Here is a 14,432-nt window from a genome sequence, read left to right on the forward strand (position 1 = left end):
ATGGAGAGCGAGACATATCGTACGATTAGGCGGCACAAACAGGAAGAAGACAGCTGGCGGCGAAGATGCGGATGTCTCCGTACTAGCGAGAAATTGAAACAGATTCTTGATTCGTTCCCCTCCCCTCCTCCACCCACCCCAGATCATCAAGAACTTAAGCCTTTTACTCCTGTAATGTAGTATTATTTTTATTGTGTTCAACGTGTAAGATTTCTATGGGTCTGTTACACCAGGCTTACACACACACACACACATAAACACACACACACAAATAAGCTACGAATAGACTTAACAGCAGGAGGTAGAATAATCAATTAGAACCTATTTTACCTCAATTAATAAACTACAACTTTTAGATTTACATTTGCGAATAGAAATGTCTCGTAAATATAGTGGAATCCGATGGTAAAAAAGAATAATATACCATAAACTCTTAAACCGGTGTAACAGGCCCTATGTGTAATATGGATTGGCCTAAAAGCATTAAAGTAAGGAAGCTTAATTTGGCTCTCGCGCTTCAGCCTGTAATATCCCACTGCTGGACGTCCTCTTTCCCCATGTAGGAGAAGGATCAGAGCTTAATCCACCACTACCACACTGCTCCAATTCGGGTTGGCGGATATATTCCCTATTATGAGTAACGATCGCTATCAGGGGTAGATAATAACAACCGGGACCGACAGCTTAACGTGCTCTCTGAGGCACTGTGGGGCGACCCACAAGGACTAACAACCAGACCAGAAATAAATATTTGTATAAACACAAGTATTCATTCCGAGCGGGATTTTAACCCGCGACCGTCGGTGTTCAGGCACTGCCGACACGGCACACGCACCATTAAACCAGAGCAGTCGTCAATTTCGCCCTCATAAAAGGCTAATTAATGGTTCTACTATGTAGGATAATAAGCTACATTTTAATGTGGTTAAGATTGCAAAAATGAATACCTATGTTTATTAAACCGAAGCAATTTAAAAAATGTAATTGAGTATACAGACTCGAGTTTAGCTTTTAAGTACTAAAATGTTACGGATATTTTAGTTTCGTTTTGTAAAAGTTTAATAATGCCAATGAATAGATATAGTTAGTGATCAATGTTGCAACTATAGACACCTACCTATAATACAAGAGAAGTCCCGAGTGTTGTTAGACAGAAAATACCACTGTATTGTATTTGAATATATATTTCTAACCATACGAGTATGTCTGTCCTCATATAACTATACATATATACTTCACCTCAAATCTACTATCTACTCTACTACTACTACTACTAATCGACTATCGGGACGCCGGATGTAGTAATAATAGGACTCGATACAGTTTTTTTAGTAATTAAAAAAAAATGATTATGGTTTTTAGCTTGGGAATACGTGTATATCAGCGTATTGCACTCACGTCCGTCGATCAAACCCATCAAATAAAGTGACAAAAGTATGCAAGGAACCTACAGAATTATGCGACACAGAAAAATGTCAAAAAAAAGTAAGTCAAAGCTGTAAAACTTATATGATTTTTTTACTTATGGAGTTCGGTGGCGTACCTTTTACAATATTTTAATAATATTAGGTCAGGGAAAAAGTTTCTACGTATTCTATATAGAAATTCAGATTTTCCAAAATTTATTTAAATGAATTATAATATATATATGCACCATTTTGTTCGATATCTTGTTGCCATCTCGTAGGATTCCGTTGCAATAGAAATTTTGGCATTTTTTATTAAAAAACCGCGACAAGTGACAGTCATCTCTTGATGTTAACTTTACACTACCTAAAGAATTCTGAAAAGACCGAAACACATGGAAACCTGAAGGTGGGAAATTGGGGCTATAAGGTGGATGCATTAAGACTTCTCAGTCAAACTCTCTTAATTTTTGTTGAGTGGCTAAAGACGACGAAGACGGTCACAGCACAGCAGTTGCGGGTTCGATTCCCGCACATGAGAAACATTTATATTGGCCATACAGATGTTTGCGTGGTCTGGGTGTGTAGTCCTTGTGGGTCTCCCCACCGTGCCTCGGAGAGCAAGTTGAGCCGTCAAAACAAATGAATGTACCTACATTTATTTTAAATTTATAAAGTTCAACGTATTTCTGTATATTTTTAGGATCTTTGATTATTTTAAAAAACTTATCACAGTTGAGAGCTAGTAAGCTCGTATTAACATAATTTTGTACTTAGTTGTACTGTTCTGTCTCATGGTATATAACTAAGTACAAGAATTTGTAAGTGAAATAAGATAAAATCATATTTTTGTGGGCATCGTGACTTAGGTAGTTATCAGTTTGACTCCGCTGCGTATTCCAGGAAGTTATTAAAAATATCATCTAGGTAATGCTTTTGATAATCAAAATCACGTACATAATTTACAAAATTTGGCTAAGAGATTTTTTATTTTTTATCTATTATATAAAATTCTCGTTTCGCGGTGTTTGTACTCGTAGTTAAAACTCCTCCGAAACGGCTTGACCGATTCTCATGAATTTTTTTGTGCATATTGGGTAGGTCTGAGAATCGAACAACATCTATTTTTCATCCCCCTAAATGTTAAGGGTAGTCCACCCCTATTTTTTTAATTTTTAGATAAATTATTCATTTTTTATTTTATTATGATTTGGCGTTGAAAAATACATACAACCCTAAATTTTCACCCATCTACCACCAACCCCTATGTTTAAATAACGTTTAGCGGCAAGACAACGTTTGTCGAGTCCTCTAGTAAATTATAAGTACGCTATTCGGCAATAAATAATGCACATCGACCTTTTGAAAGAGACAATCGGCTAGTTTCGGCTGAATTATTTATGGCCGGGTACTGTATATATCTTATGTTTATTTACATATCACTACATATTTTCTAAATGTATATCTCATCATATGTATATCTTATGAAAATGGGTTTTTATCTTTAAATATTTTTAGTGCTACAAATTTTGAAATCATACTCATACAACGATTAGTGATTTTTGTTTAATTAAAACAAATTGAATATGCATTCAGTTTTACTTTACTGCAATTGAAATACATTTTAATTTAATTATCTTATTTCAAAACAATAGTGTTAAGAAAAAAATAATTCGGCTACCTTGTCCGGTGAACCCGACGAAGGCTGTCGTTTGTTTGTTTTACGTATAATTTACTCGCGATAGTAATCTCTCTAGGTTAAGACCAGCTAAGTGAGTTCCTTACTTACTGGATATTCTAAATTCTCTTAACAAGTGTAATCTTAATTGAAATCGAATATATTATTTTATAAGTTTTATGCCGATTTATACGTTTCTTTTCTTTGGTTGTTTTCTTATCATTAGTTGAGGTTAGAGATAGCGATGCTTTTGAACTGACATTCCTTTTCAAGCATGCGAGTAAGTTACATGATGTTAAGTTGTAATATAACATATATTTTACAAATGAAATTCTTTAAATAGATACACGATAAGTGAATATTTTAAAATGACGTTACGTGTAGCTCATCTGCTGGTCTTTATGAGAATTTATTTGTTACAATAGCAACATAAATTCCTGTAAACCCCCGAAGTTCCTTAAATGACTGACGCATTTATTAGTTTTATCTAAATTTTTCTTTAAAGTAAGTAACATCAATAATAAAAAAACGCCTCACAGTCATCGGGCCCTACTAGGATTTACTCGTGTCGGGGGTTCGGAAAAGCACATGATATACGAGCAGAAACGCCTAGACCACGAGAAAGATCTGTATTGCTAATACAAATGTATCCCATGTACGGGGATCCAAGTAAGCCAGGTAAAGGTAAGCCAGGGCTGTGACCGTTGCGCTAACGCGTCGTCGTCAAAATGTAACTGCGCAACTAATTAAAGAATATGACCCTAATTAAATTTGATGGTTTTACGTAAGATATGATGATAGTACAGCAATGGAACAGCATGTTAAATGAGATAATATGGCATTTAATAAGACCTACTAGTACTAAATCACTAGTACATATTTGTTTGAATATAGTATAGGTAACGGCACGGATATCGAGCCCTCGGTGACAGAGTCCCCCCAATTTGCGCTATCGCTTTGCACGACGTCCAGGGGTAGCAAACAAAATAGTTTTGTTAAGAACAAAAATAGAAATAATTAAAATGTAAAAGTATTTTGTACTCTTTAAATATCTATGTCTATCCTAAAAATGTCATAGTAAAATTGAACGTAAGTGCTCAATATCCGTGCCAATACCTATAACTTCATATACCTAAATTTTACTTGTGCAAGTAGCTACACAAAAAATGTGTCATCTATGAGTATTACAATTAGTTTAGTTAAAAGATCTCTTATAGGACGATGGTCGGTCGTGGCTAGTGGTGTCCGAGTTGGTGCAGCTTCTTCAAATGTCGGTGACGGCTACTGCGTTGGCGCTGTACTACCTCATATACTGCTATATGCAACTAATATATTACACGTTAAGGAGTGTTTTATATTTTCACAATGCCGATGGGTCAGTATATATTTAATAAGCATTAAATAAACATTAATTGTTGATATGTTAATTGAGGAGTGTTCACAAAAGGGGACATTTACATATTTGTATTTTTTTTAAACTGAGTATACTATCTTGTTTTTAATGCTAAATCACACAATTTCGTCACTTAAGTCTTAATAAAAACGCGATATACTCCAGGTAAAGTAACTTTAAAAACAAGTTTTAGTTTCTAGGTATTTCGACCCATAAAATATAGCTACGTTCAGACCGAATTGATTTCATAACAAAAAAGGATATTTACAAATTGCAATTATAATGGTTCCGATTAACATTGTTTTATGATTTATATTTTTTGTAAACGGAATGCAATATACGAATACGTATCGGTAGAACTAAAACAGCCATATCATACACATGCTGCAATACTACCTTTGACATGACTCCCCACTACACAGTAAAGACATAATGATATTTTTCTGGAGAAAGAAATAAAAAAGAAACGAGGTATCACTAACAAAAATAAACATTACAACATTTTTAAGCAATATGGTCATTTAAAAATACTGGACGAAGACTAGATTTTTAAAGATGGCATAGCAATATAAGAAGCTGAATAGTACAGTCAGTCTTTGAAAAAAATTTTCCTCTTTAAGAAAAGGTTTCGTGTTTCACTGTCGAAATGAAGATCTATGAAAATTATAGATTTTGAACTGTTAGAGAAGATTCTATGTTGTTATTAAATAATTGTGTTTGCTCGTAAACGAAAAAAAAAATCGACTTCAATTACATCGACAAATAGTACAAAAATAAATAAATAAGTAAATCCGCGTTATCAAAGATCACTCAAAAAGTACCCATTATATCTTGATCGAATTTGAACAGGACTACAAAACAAGCATCAGCTTTCGATTAAAACAAGAATCATAAATAAATAAATAAATAAACGGTTCACACTCACCGGCCCCAGTTGGATTTTCTCCTATATTGGGGGTCCGGAAACTCACACAATACACATGCACAAACGCCCAGACCATCACAAACATATATATGGCCAATACAAATATCTGTCGTGAGCGGTGATCGTACCCGCGACCGCCAGCGCAACAGTCAGTACTGTGACCGCTGCGCCAACGCGTCGTCAATCATCAAAATAATATACCCAGTGAAAAGTTACTTGGTAATACAATGTAGTTCGACGAAAAAATAGTCAAGCAAAATCGCATTATTAGATATAACTCAAAAAGCACTTCTTAGATCTCCATTAAATTGAAATGGGACTACATGATAAGCACCATCTTTCGATTAAAAAAAGAATCATCGAAATCGGTCAAACAATAAAAAAACAATACATAAAAAAATACAGTCGAATTGAGAACCTCCTTGTTTTCTAGAAGTCGGTTAAAAAGGGCAAGCGATCTCTTTTGTCGTTAGATAATTTGGATGTAGTATAACATCCGCTGAAAGATTGCAAGAAGAAAGATATCGCAAATTTGCTGTAAAAAACAGTTTGGTGAGGAATAGTACAATTTAGAGGAAATTAAGTGGCATAAGAACTAATAATTGAGAATACAAAATGCAGTCCTTAAGAAAAACGGAATAGTGAAATGTGTGATTGTCTAACAGATGATATCGGACAAGTCAGAATTACTCACGTCAAGTCAGACGACCGCTCTGGTGTAATGGTGCGTGTGCCGTATCGGCGGCGCCTACACCGACGGCCGCGGGTTCGATTCCCGCTTGGAGTGGATATTTGTGTTTATATTAATATTTAATTCCGGTCTGGTCGTAAGTACTTTTGGGTCTCTCCACCATGCCTCGGAAAGCACATAAAGCTGTCGGTCCCGATTGTTTTCATAAATACCTGATAGCGATCGTTACTCATAGTATGGAATATATCCGCCAACCCGCAGTGGAGCAGCGTGGTGGATTAAGCTCTGATCCTTCTCCTACATGGGGAAAGAGGCCTATACCCAGCAGTGGATGAGTTGGGTGGTATTACAGGATCAAGCGAAGTTAAAATTTAAGATGTTTATTTAAATTGTTTTAATGTACTACATTAGTACGTATATATAATATATATATATATATTTCGCCCATTGCACTATATGTGTCTAGAATTAAGGTTTGCTATGTATACTATCTTTAGTTGCAATAAAGTGGTTTATTATTATTATTATTATTATAATAATAAATTTATTTTGTTTTCATTGCAGGGCTATGAAAATAACTATAGGAGTTGTAACTATTACCTCTATGGTCGTCGCCTTTAATTTGATACTGAAAATCGAACGAGTTATTGGAATCAGCTTAAATTGAAATTAACATAACAGCAGCTTAGCGCTGAAAAATAAAATTGATAGTTTTTGTTAAAGAAATCGTTATAATTAGTTTTTTTTAAATAAAGCTTTTGTATTCCATTCTATTGTTCTTTATTTTAGGCTAATTGATTTACAAAAAAGACCTGCTAATATTGCGTTTTGACCTGTCATTTGTTCAAGCTCAGAATGTATGCCGGACTCTACAATTTTCATCGCACGGATTATAATTAAATCGAAATCGTAAAGTTAATTTTATACGGTGTAGTGAATTTATCTCACTACTTTTTTGATTTACTGCTTTATGATGGTAATGAGTTTGGTAGACTTGAAGTTAAATACATATTTTAGATACAAACAAGTGAATTTTAATATCCATAAATGTTAGTGTATGATTTATTCGCACAAAATTTTTACCTGCAATTTTTTTCCTTTAATTTCCATTAACGGGGGCAGTTTTAATAAGGTAATTTAGTTAATCACTTAATGTTACGATGAGAAAGAAAAAGATTTCATCAATCGCATGAATGAAACTTATGCATGACTTTATATATTCTTTATTGCACCTTAAAACATAAGTGTAAATCATTTTTACACAGAGATTTGGCAAGGGCGAAATTATCTCTATAAGAGATCTCTACCAATTTACGTGGGTAAATTGGTGGTGGTGAAAAACGATGTTAGCGCGCTTTACATACATATTCCTAAAATTATTTATAATGACATAGACTAATGTCTGCCTCACTATTAAAAGAAAAGTTAACAGAATGTTTATATTGTGTATAAATTCTACTAGTAGAATTTGTGTAGATTATAGGCAGTAGTCTTGTCTATTACGACATAGAGAGTAAAACTACTACAACTAACACTTAAAAACACTTATATACCTAAAATTAATATAAGTATATATAAATGTAGCAGAATATAAAAAGAGCTATTATGGTTCTGTCCCACTGAGGCGAAAACTCGTGAAACATTGCAGTAGTCTCTCGCTGAAGAGACCCGGAGGCTGCTCTGCCCACTTCACAGACAACCGCCGACCGAGACGCATGTAGTGTTTATACTAGCGACTTTTCACGCGGTCGTCATATAGTGCTCTATATTTTTCATTCACGGTATTCGTCTTTGTTTGAGTGGAGTGTAATTAAATGACACAAGGTAAAAAGTGTCGACCTCTAAGTGCATCGTTTGTGCGAAATGGTTCTAAATATGAGGTAAGTTGCGGAATTTATCGTTTATTTTAGTTACGAATTAATATTATTTTTAAATGATTCGTTATGAAAATTCATAATAATATTTTTATAGTCACACTTTTTTGAAAGATAATTTTCAATAACATACATCAATCAAATGGTAGGTATTTTGAATCATAAAAATAGATACATTAGATACAGATTTATTTTTCTTTAATTTAATTTATGTAATAATAAATATTTGATTAATATTTTCGATACATCAGAAAAGTTAGGAAACTTGTAAATGTTTTAAAATATATTTTAAAAATTTATGGTATTTAGTTTTATTTATTTCCACAAACTAAAAATCTTTTTGACTAATTAAGAAATATTATTTACTCAAGTTTAATTATAATACTTGAAAAGAACAGAAAGTTACAATATTTGAGTAGCAAATATTTCTTCAGGGATCGCTTACTACGCCACGCTAAAGTTTTAAAATATAAAATTGCATAAACTTTACGTACAGATTAATTATTGTTTTTTATTGCCTAAATAAACCCAGTGAGAAAACTTTAACTTTTGTTTAAGCTTAAAAATTGCCAATAAAAATCACAGGCTATTCGTCACAGTTTCTCGGATAAAGATAGACATATTTTATCTTTATATTCAGTGATAAAAAATTCTTGAGAGTACCGTCGGTTGGAATTTAAAAGGCATAAAGTTGCCGCGAAAAATTATGTTTGTACTAGTTCTGTGACCCCGCTACGCTTCAATGAAATAAACGACGCCGGTGATTTGCTTCCACAAATTCATAATATAATAATTTGAACGGCAAATAAAAGATGAACTTTATTCTCTCCGGTTTCGTTAAGAATATTTAACGTAATAGATATCTATCGTTTTGTCTTGTATTGTTTGATTGACTTGGTTTTATTCTTGTATACTATTTTAGGATTTTTCATGAGCAAGTTAATGATTTTTATTCTATTAATATTATTATTATTTAATTTTGTATAATTTTAGCAACAGTTGTACGTATTACAAAATTGCTTACAATTCGACTGTTGTGTTTTATACCGATTTTTATGACTCAATTACGTCACTTACATATAAAGTTAATCGACCTATTTAAATCATACAGTTAATACTGTATACGAATTTAGAATATGTGTCTGATCTCTGATCTACCATTTAAGAGCTTTTTACAAAATAATCACAAAAATTTACCTCATTACTCACTCTCTATTTTATTTAAGTCTGTCTTGTCTGCAAAAAAGCATTATTTTATCAAATATTTGAACGGACTAAGGTTGACTCCTTCGTCTTTTAAAAAGCTCGCTGGTGCAGTTTGCGGTAACTCTGTTTTCTGCTCCGGTAATTGTGGGTTTAAGTCCCGCCCTGACTATATATATATATATATATATATATATATATATATATATATATATACATATACATATATATTCAATTATATTATTCTTTCTTTATATTTATTACAAACAAACAAAAAATATAAGCCTGTATCATCCATCTGTTACTTACAAATATGCAACAATTTGTCAGTATAAAAAAAACATACGATCGTGTGCGTATGTTACTTATGTTTTCATTTAATATTTATCGCCATCACAAGATAATGATTTTTAAAGACAAATAATTGCACTTGAAAACTGACCGCTTTCCTTTTGTTTGATTTCGTATCATTTTTTAATTTTATAACATTCATAAAATAAATAAATCAGATCATGTATTCTATAAATTCGGCTATCTCTGGTAATTATAACTTTTTTACCAACTTAAAGTAGGTATACTGTTTCTTCAATATATTTTTAATAATAACAATTTAATTTTTACAAAATATTTATTAATGGATAGTTAAAATTATGAACGGTGAATAACAAAACAATGTAATGACTGGCGTGGAAACAAAGTGTGAAGCGTCAGATGTGACCCGACGCGTGCGTTAACGGTGCGTTCCGGCTTTGATCAAAATCATAGTCTTTACCTTTACGTAGATCATGCTTAACAGCTGTTGACGTTAACAATAATCCACGTAAAGTACTTTACAGACTCACTCACCGTGTACTCGTAATTTTCTTCGTTTAGTTTTCACGAAAATGACATCAAAATGCTCACAATTTCCGTCATTTATGGAACAGCCACACGATGCTGTCTTATAAGTAAGCTTTATTTGACTTTACGCATAAAAAATCCATAGTAAATATTGTTTTGTGTTTTAAGGAATGTAAATAATTTTATTGATTCAGCCTATAACATCCCACAGCTGGGCACGCCTCTTTCTCCATATAAAAAAGAGCCGGTGCTTAATCCACCATGCTCCTCCACCGCGGGTAGGTGGATATATTTCCTATGAGAAATTATTGCTATCAAGTGTCTATGGTAACAACAAGGACTGTCAGCTTAGCTTGCTCTTCGGGGCACGGTAGGGAGACCCACTGCTTAGCAAAAAATCAACGTATTCTGACAATTATGACGATTCAGTCTAGATCCTATTTTGTCTAACAGTTCTAATCATTAACCTTTAATTAGTAAGTTAAACGTAATTTGTCGAAATATCTACAAAAATAAAGATAAAATGATTGCATAAGCAACAATTAAAGCAATTAATAACCTTACATGTAATTTCAAGTCCGGAGAGGAAGCGGTAATGAGGCCGCGGAGATGTTGTAGGAAGCAGTGCGAGGTCGTTTCCTATCCTAACCGATTTCCACTAAATCATAATTTTTACATAATTTCCACTAAATTATATTTTTTAATATATGGACACCAAAATTTACTTGGTATGAAGCAATTTCAGTTTGGAATTAATTTGGAATATAATTTTAATTTCGCAATAGTTATGAAACATGTTTGTAAAACTACATAAAAAAAAATATATTTTAAAATATTTACAATTTAAATGAAACTCAAGTTTGCTCATGTATAAAAGGTCAACATTATTTAACAATAACATTAACTTGAAAGGAAAAGTTTTAATTTTTTTTTATTTATATTATTATATTTATTCATCAGGAGTTTTATTTAAATTAAAGTGGTTTCATGTGCTATTAAAAGTATATGTACGTTTTGAGCGCAGAAAATAAAATGAATGTAAACCACTTGTTTAAGTACTTACATGAATTATTTATACACCTTTTACTAAGTATTTGAGATACAAGATAGATAATGTATTATGATGAACTAAATAAGTGTTTTCTATCAGTAAATTGGTAACATCTAAATATTTATTTTATTTTATTCAGCAATAAAACTTTTATATAATTTATTATTATATGGAAATAATATTACTCTTGACTCATAATCTGTTATTAAAAATTTCATATACTCGAAATTGTAAATATTCATACGTTTAAAAAATACGTTTTTCAAAAAATAGTGTAAAAAGTTAATTCTAAATATGTCGACAAGTTCCGGTTAGAGCTTCATTGTCATCTTTGTGAGAGAAACTGAAAAAAATTGATGTACAACTTGAAGACAGAGTCAGTCAAAAGTGTTAAGCGTAAGCACGTAATAGTCGTTCGAACAAAAGACATAAACGGGCGCGTAACATCGCATGCACTAGCGCCGTTTTACAGAAAATCACCGTTATATTATGGCGTTTAAGTTAAACTATGCAAGGTTATGCTATTGAATTATTTTTAATGCTTCTTTTTTGTAATATTGCAATTATAAAATAAATTTACAGTCATATTTCATTATTTATTTATTAATTACTAGCTATGCCCGCGACTTCGTACGCGTGGAAATAAAAAAAATAGTGATTGTCCAGTTCACAGTTATAAAATAAAAAAATAATCTGAAATAAAAGTAGCCTAAGTTACACCTTATTACATCAGCTATCTGCCAGTGAAAGTCCCGTCAAAATCAGAGACAGACAGACAGACAAAAATTATAAAAATGCTATTTTGGTATGTGTACCATGTGGATGTATATCCATATCATCATCATCATCATCATTTCAGCCTATCACAGTCCGCTTGTGGACATAGGCCTCCATACGTTCATAACTCATGTCATCATCATCACATCACCACAGCAGCCTTTCACAGTCCACTACTGGACATAGGCCTCCACAAGTTCACGCCAAAAATGGCGTGAACTCATGTGTTTTGCCCATAGTCACCACGCTGGGTAGGCGGGTTGGTGACCGCAGGGCTGGCTTTGTCGCACCGAAGACGCTGCTGCTCGTCTTCGGCCTGTGTATTTTAAAGCCAGCAGCTGGATGGTTATCCCGCCATTGGTCGGCTTTTTAAGTTCAAAGGTAGTAGCCACACAAGGTACTAGTATGAATATAGCTACCGTGGGTGTCGTAAGAGGCGACTAAGGGATAACACAGTTCCACAACTCATGTGTATTTAATAAAAACCGGTTATTTTAATATTACAAACAGACACTCCAATTTTATTTATTTGTATAGAGTATGTTTAGATAAATGAACATGATTACTACATATTAATAACGTTTGCAATATTTTAAGGGAATCAAAGGATTTAACAGTTAGTTAAATTTTTATTATAATTTATGGTAATGTTATAATATATAGGTTATATTCAAATATTACGTTACTAAAATTCATGTAATAGCAGTCATCATCATATATATTAATACGCTAAGTTTATTAATGATGTTAGCCTTTCTTTTTAGAAAAAAACCTCACAATTATTTTACATAAATTATAGGTATATCATTTTATAGATAATTGCTTGCTCTACCAGCATCCATAACTGAAAAATTTAAACTATTTAAAAAGGTAGGTTAGGAATGCTATGTTGGCTAATCTTTTCCTGAAATCAAAGCGGGTGAAACCGCGGGGCCCAGCCAGTAAATTGTAATGTTATTAATTCTCTTTAGACACATCGCTTTATACTTTTTTGGGTTTAGTCATCGGTTTAACACAACGAAATTACGAAATTTTTATTTTTCACTCCTAACAAAATAGACTCTCCTAAAAATACCGTTCGTTAACGAAAACGAATACAATAGATCGAGCGTAAGCAAAACCATAAACAAATGGTTCTCGGATAGAAATTAAAAATTACACTACGCCGTTCCACCATCGATAACGGGTAAGAAAGATCGCGTTCACGAACAGCGCTATTATAACTGAGCCGTCCCGAAACTATAAAAGAACTTTTATTAATTGGCACGTCTGACATTTTGATGGACAGATGGATAATTTCTGCATGTAAAGTCCCACTGTTGAGCAAAGCCTTTTTATTCATGTATGAGAAGGGTGGAGCTATTACAGCAATGAAATTTTAAGTTAAGAAGTTGACCCAAACACATTTTTAGACGTCTCGCCAAAACTCGAATAGAAGTTTTGAAAGTCCCATAAACATCCCATAGACTAAATAGAGAGTAAATATGGGGTAAAATTATTTGCTAATATTTAAAGTATACAGTATAATAAATGCTATTTACATAAAGTACTATTTTATATAAATAAAGGTTTTATCTGATTTTTTTCTGTACCTATAAACAAAATTAGCCAGGTTTTTAGTATTGTCTGCGAAAGGGTTAAAGTATATAAAATATATTTTTATAAACTTGAAACAACGTAATTAAATGTAACCGTTACAAATCTGAGAGAAAAATTGTTTTTCACAGTTTAAGGGAAATTTTGTTCATTAACTTGACACAAAGTCATTTTTAAACTTAGTTAATGTGAACAAACTTTGTAATTGTTTTTTTTATTTAATTCATTAATTAAGACACAAAAACGTTTAAAGATATTACGAATTTACGATTAATATTTTATTTGCCTTCTTTAGATTATGTATTTTATTTACTACTTTGTATTATTTTTGTATTGTGTTTTTTAAAAATATATGTTCATATGTATTAAAATTTTAGTCGTAATAATGTGAATTCTGTTTGTATTTCAATGCTTGTTAATTATATTTTCTCAATGAGATAGGTACAGTTAAGGATACAAAGGTTATGCCTGAATAGTCATGATAGGTCACTGACTCCTCGTTAGGAAAATACTAAACAGTGGTGAGACTAACTAGTGCGACTAACCTAATGAGGTGTACGCAATCAAGTGGAAAATTGGTAAAAAAATATATTTTCAATTAAGTACTTAAACTAAATTTTAAGATGCAATTTATTAATTTATTATATAATCTACTTGCTTCATATCTATCTAATAGAATACAACACGTATCAATAAACGGAACGAAGTCTTCTTGATCTGTGCTAAAAATGGGCGTTCCACAGGGGTCGACTCTAGTTCCATTTCTTTTTTTAATATATATAAATGTTCTGCCATTTTGTTTTAAATGTATTTGTGATATAGTGCTATATGCAGATGACACTTCTGTAATATTAAAGTTGATAGGAAAAAAGTAAATTATGATGACGTGAACACGTCTTTGTTGCGAATTCAAGATTGGTTTAAAATAAACAACTTGGTTTTGAACGCCAAAAAAACCAAGTGCGTTGTGTTTTCGTTACCTAATGTTAAGCATCCAA

The 14,432-nt window shown here is 32.3% G+C and overlaps 2 protein-coding genes across 2 annotated transcripts in view; both read left to right on the forward strand.

Moving 5' to 3' along the window:
* LOC123661242 lies at positions 1-6,782 on the forward strand. Its single transcript, XM_045596229.1, has 4 exons — positions 1-171; positions 1,363-1,485; positions 4,302-4,459; positions 6,658-6,782. Exons 1-4 carry the CDS (start codon positions 1-3, stop codon positions 6,758-6,760), a joined length of 555 nt encoding a protein of 184 aa, XP_045452185.1. The 3' UTR covers positions 6,761-6,782.
* A 1,125-nt stretch (positions 6,783-7,907) lies between these two features.
* LOC123661243 overlaps positions 7,908-14,432 on the forward strand; it is a 28,350-nt gene continuing 21,825 nt past the window's right edge. The window contains exon 1 of the mRNA XM_045596230.1: positions 7,908-7,973. Coding sequence (XP_045452186.1) covers positions 7,908-7,973 — 66 coding nt within the window. The remainder of the gene's footprint in view (positions 7,974-14,432) is intronic.

The sequence above is a fragment of the Melitaea cinxia genome, chromosome 16, assembly GCF_905220565.1.
Source record: "Melitaea cinxia chromosome 16, ilMelCinx1.1, whole genome shotgun sequence".
NCBI classification, from domain to species: domain Eukaryota; kingdom Metazoa; phylum Arthropoda; class Insecta; order Lepidoptera; family Nymphalidae; genus Melitaea; species Melitaea cinxia.

Bases quoted from the DNA above. Each gene is read 5' to 3' on its own strand.
- LOC123661242 (XM_045596229.1), top strand. From the start codon at position 1: ATGGAGAGCGAGACATATCGTACGATTAGGCGGCACAAACAGGAAGAA. The intron at 172-1,362 runs GTAATGTAGTAT...TATGGTTTTTAG, and splicing joins AACTTAAGCCTTTTACTCCT to CTTGGGAATACGTGTATATC. The intron at 1,486-4,301 runs GTAAGTCAAAGC...GATCTCTTATAG, and splicing joins CAGAAAAATGTCAAAAAAAA to GACGATGGTCGGTCGTGGCT.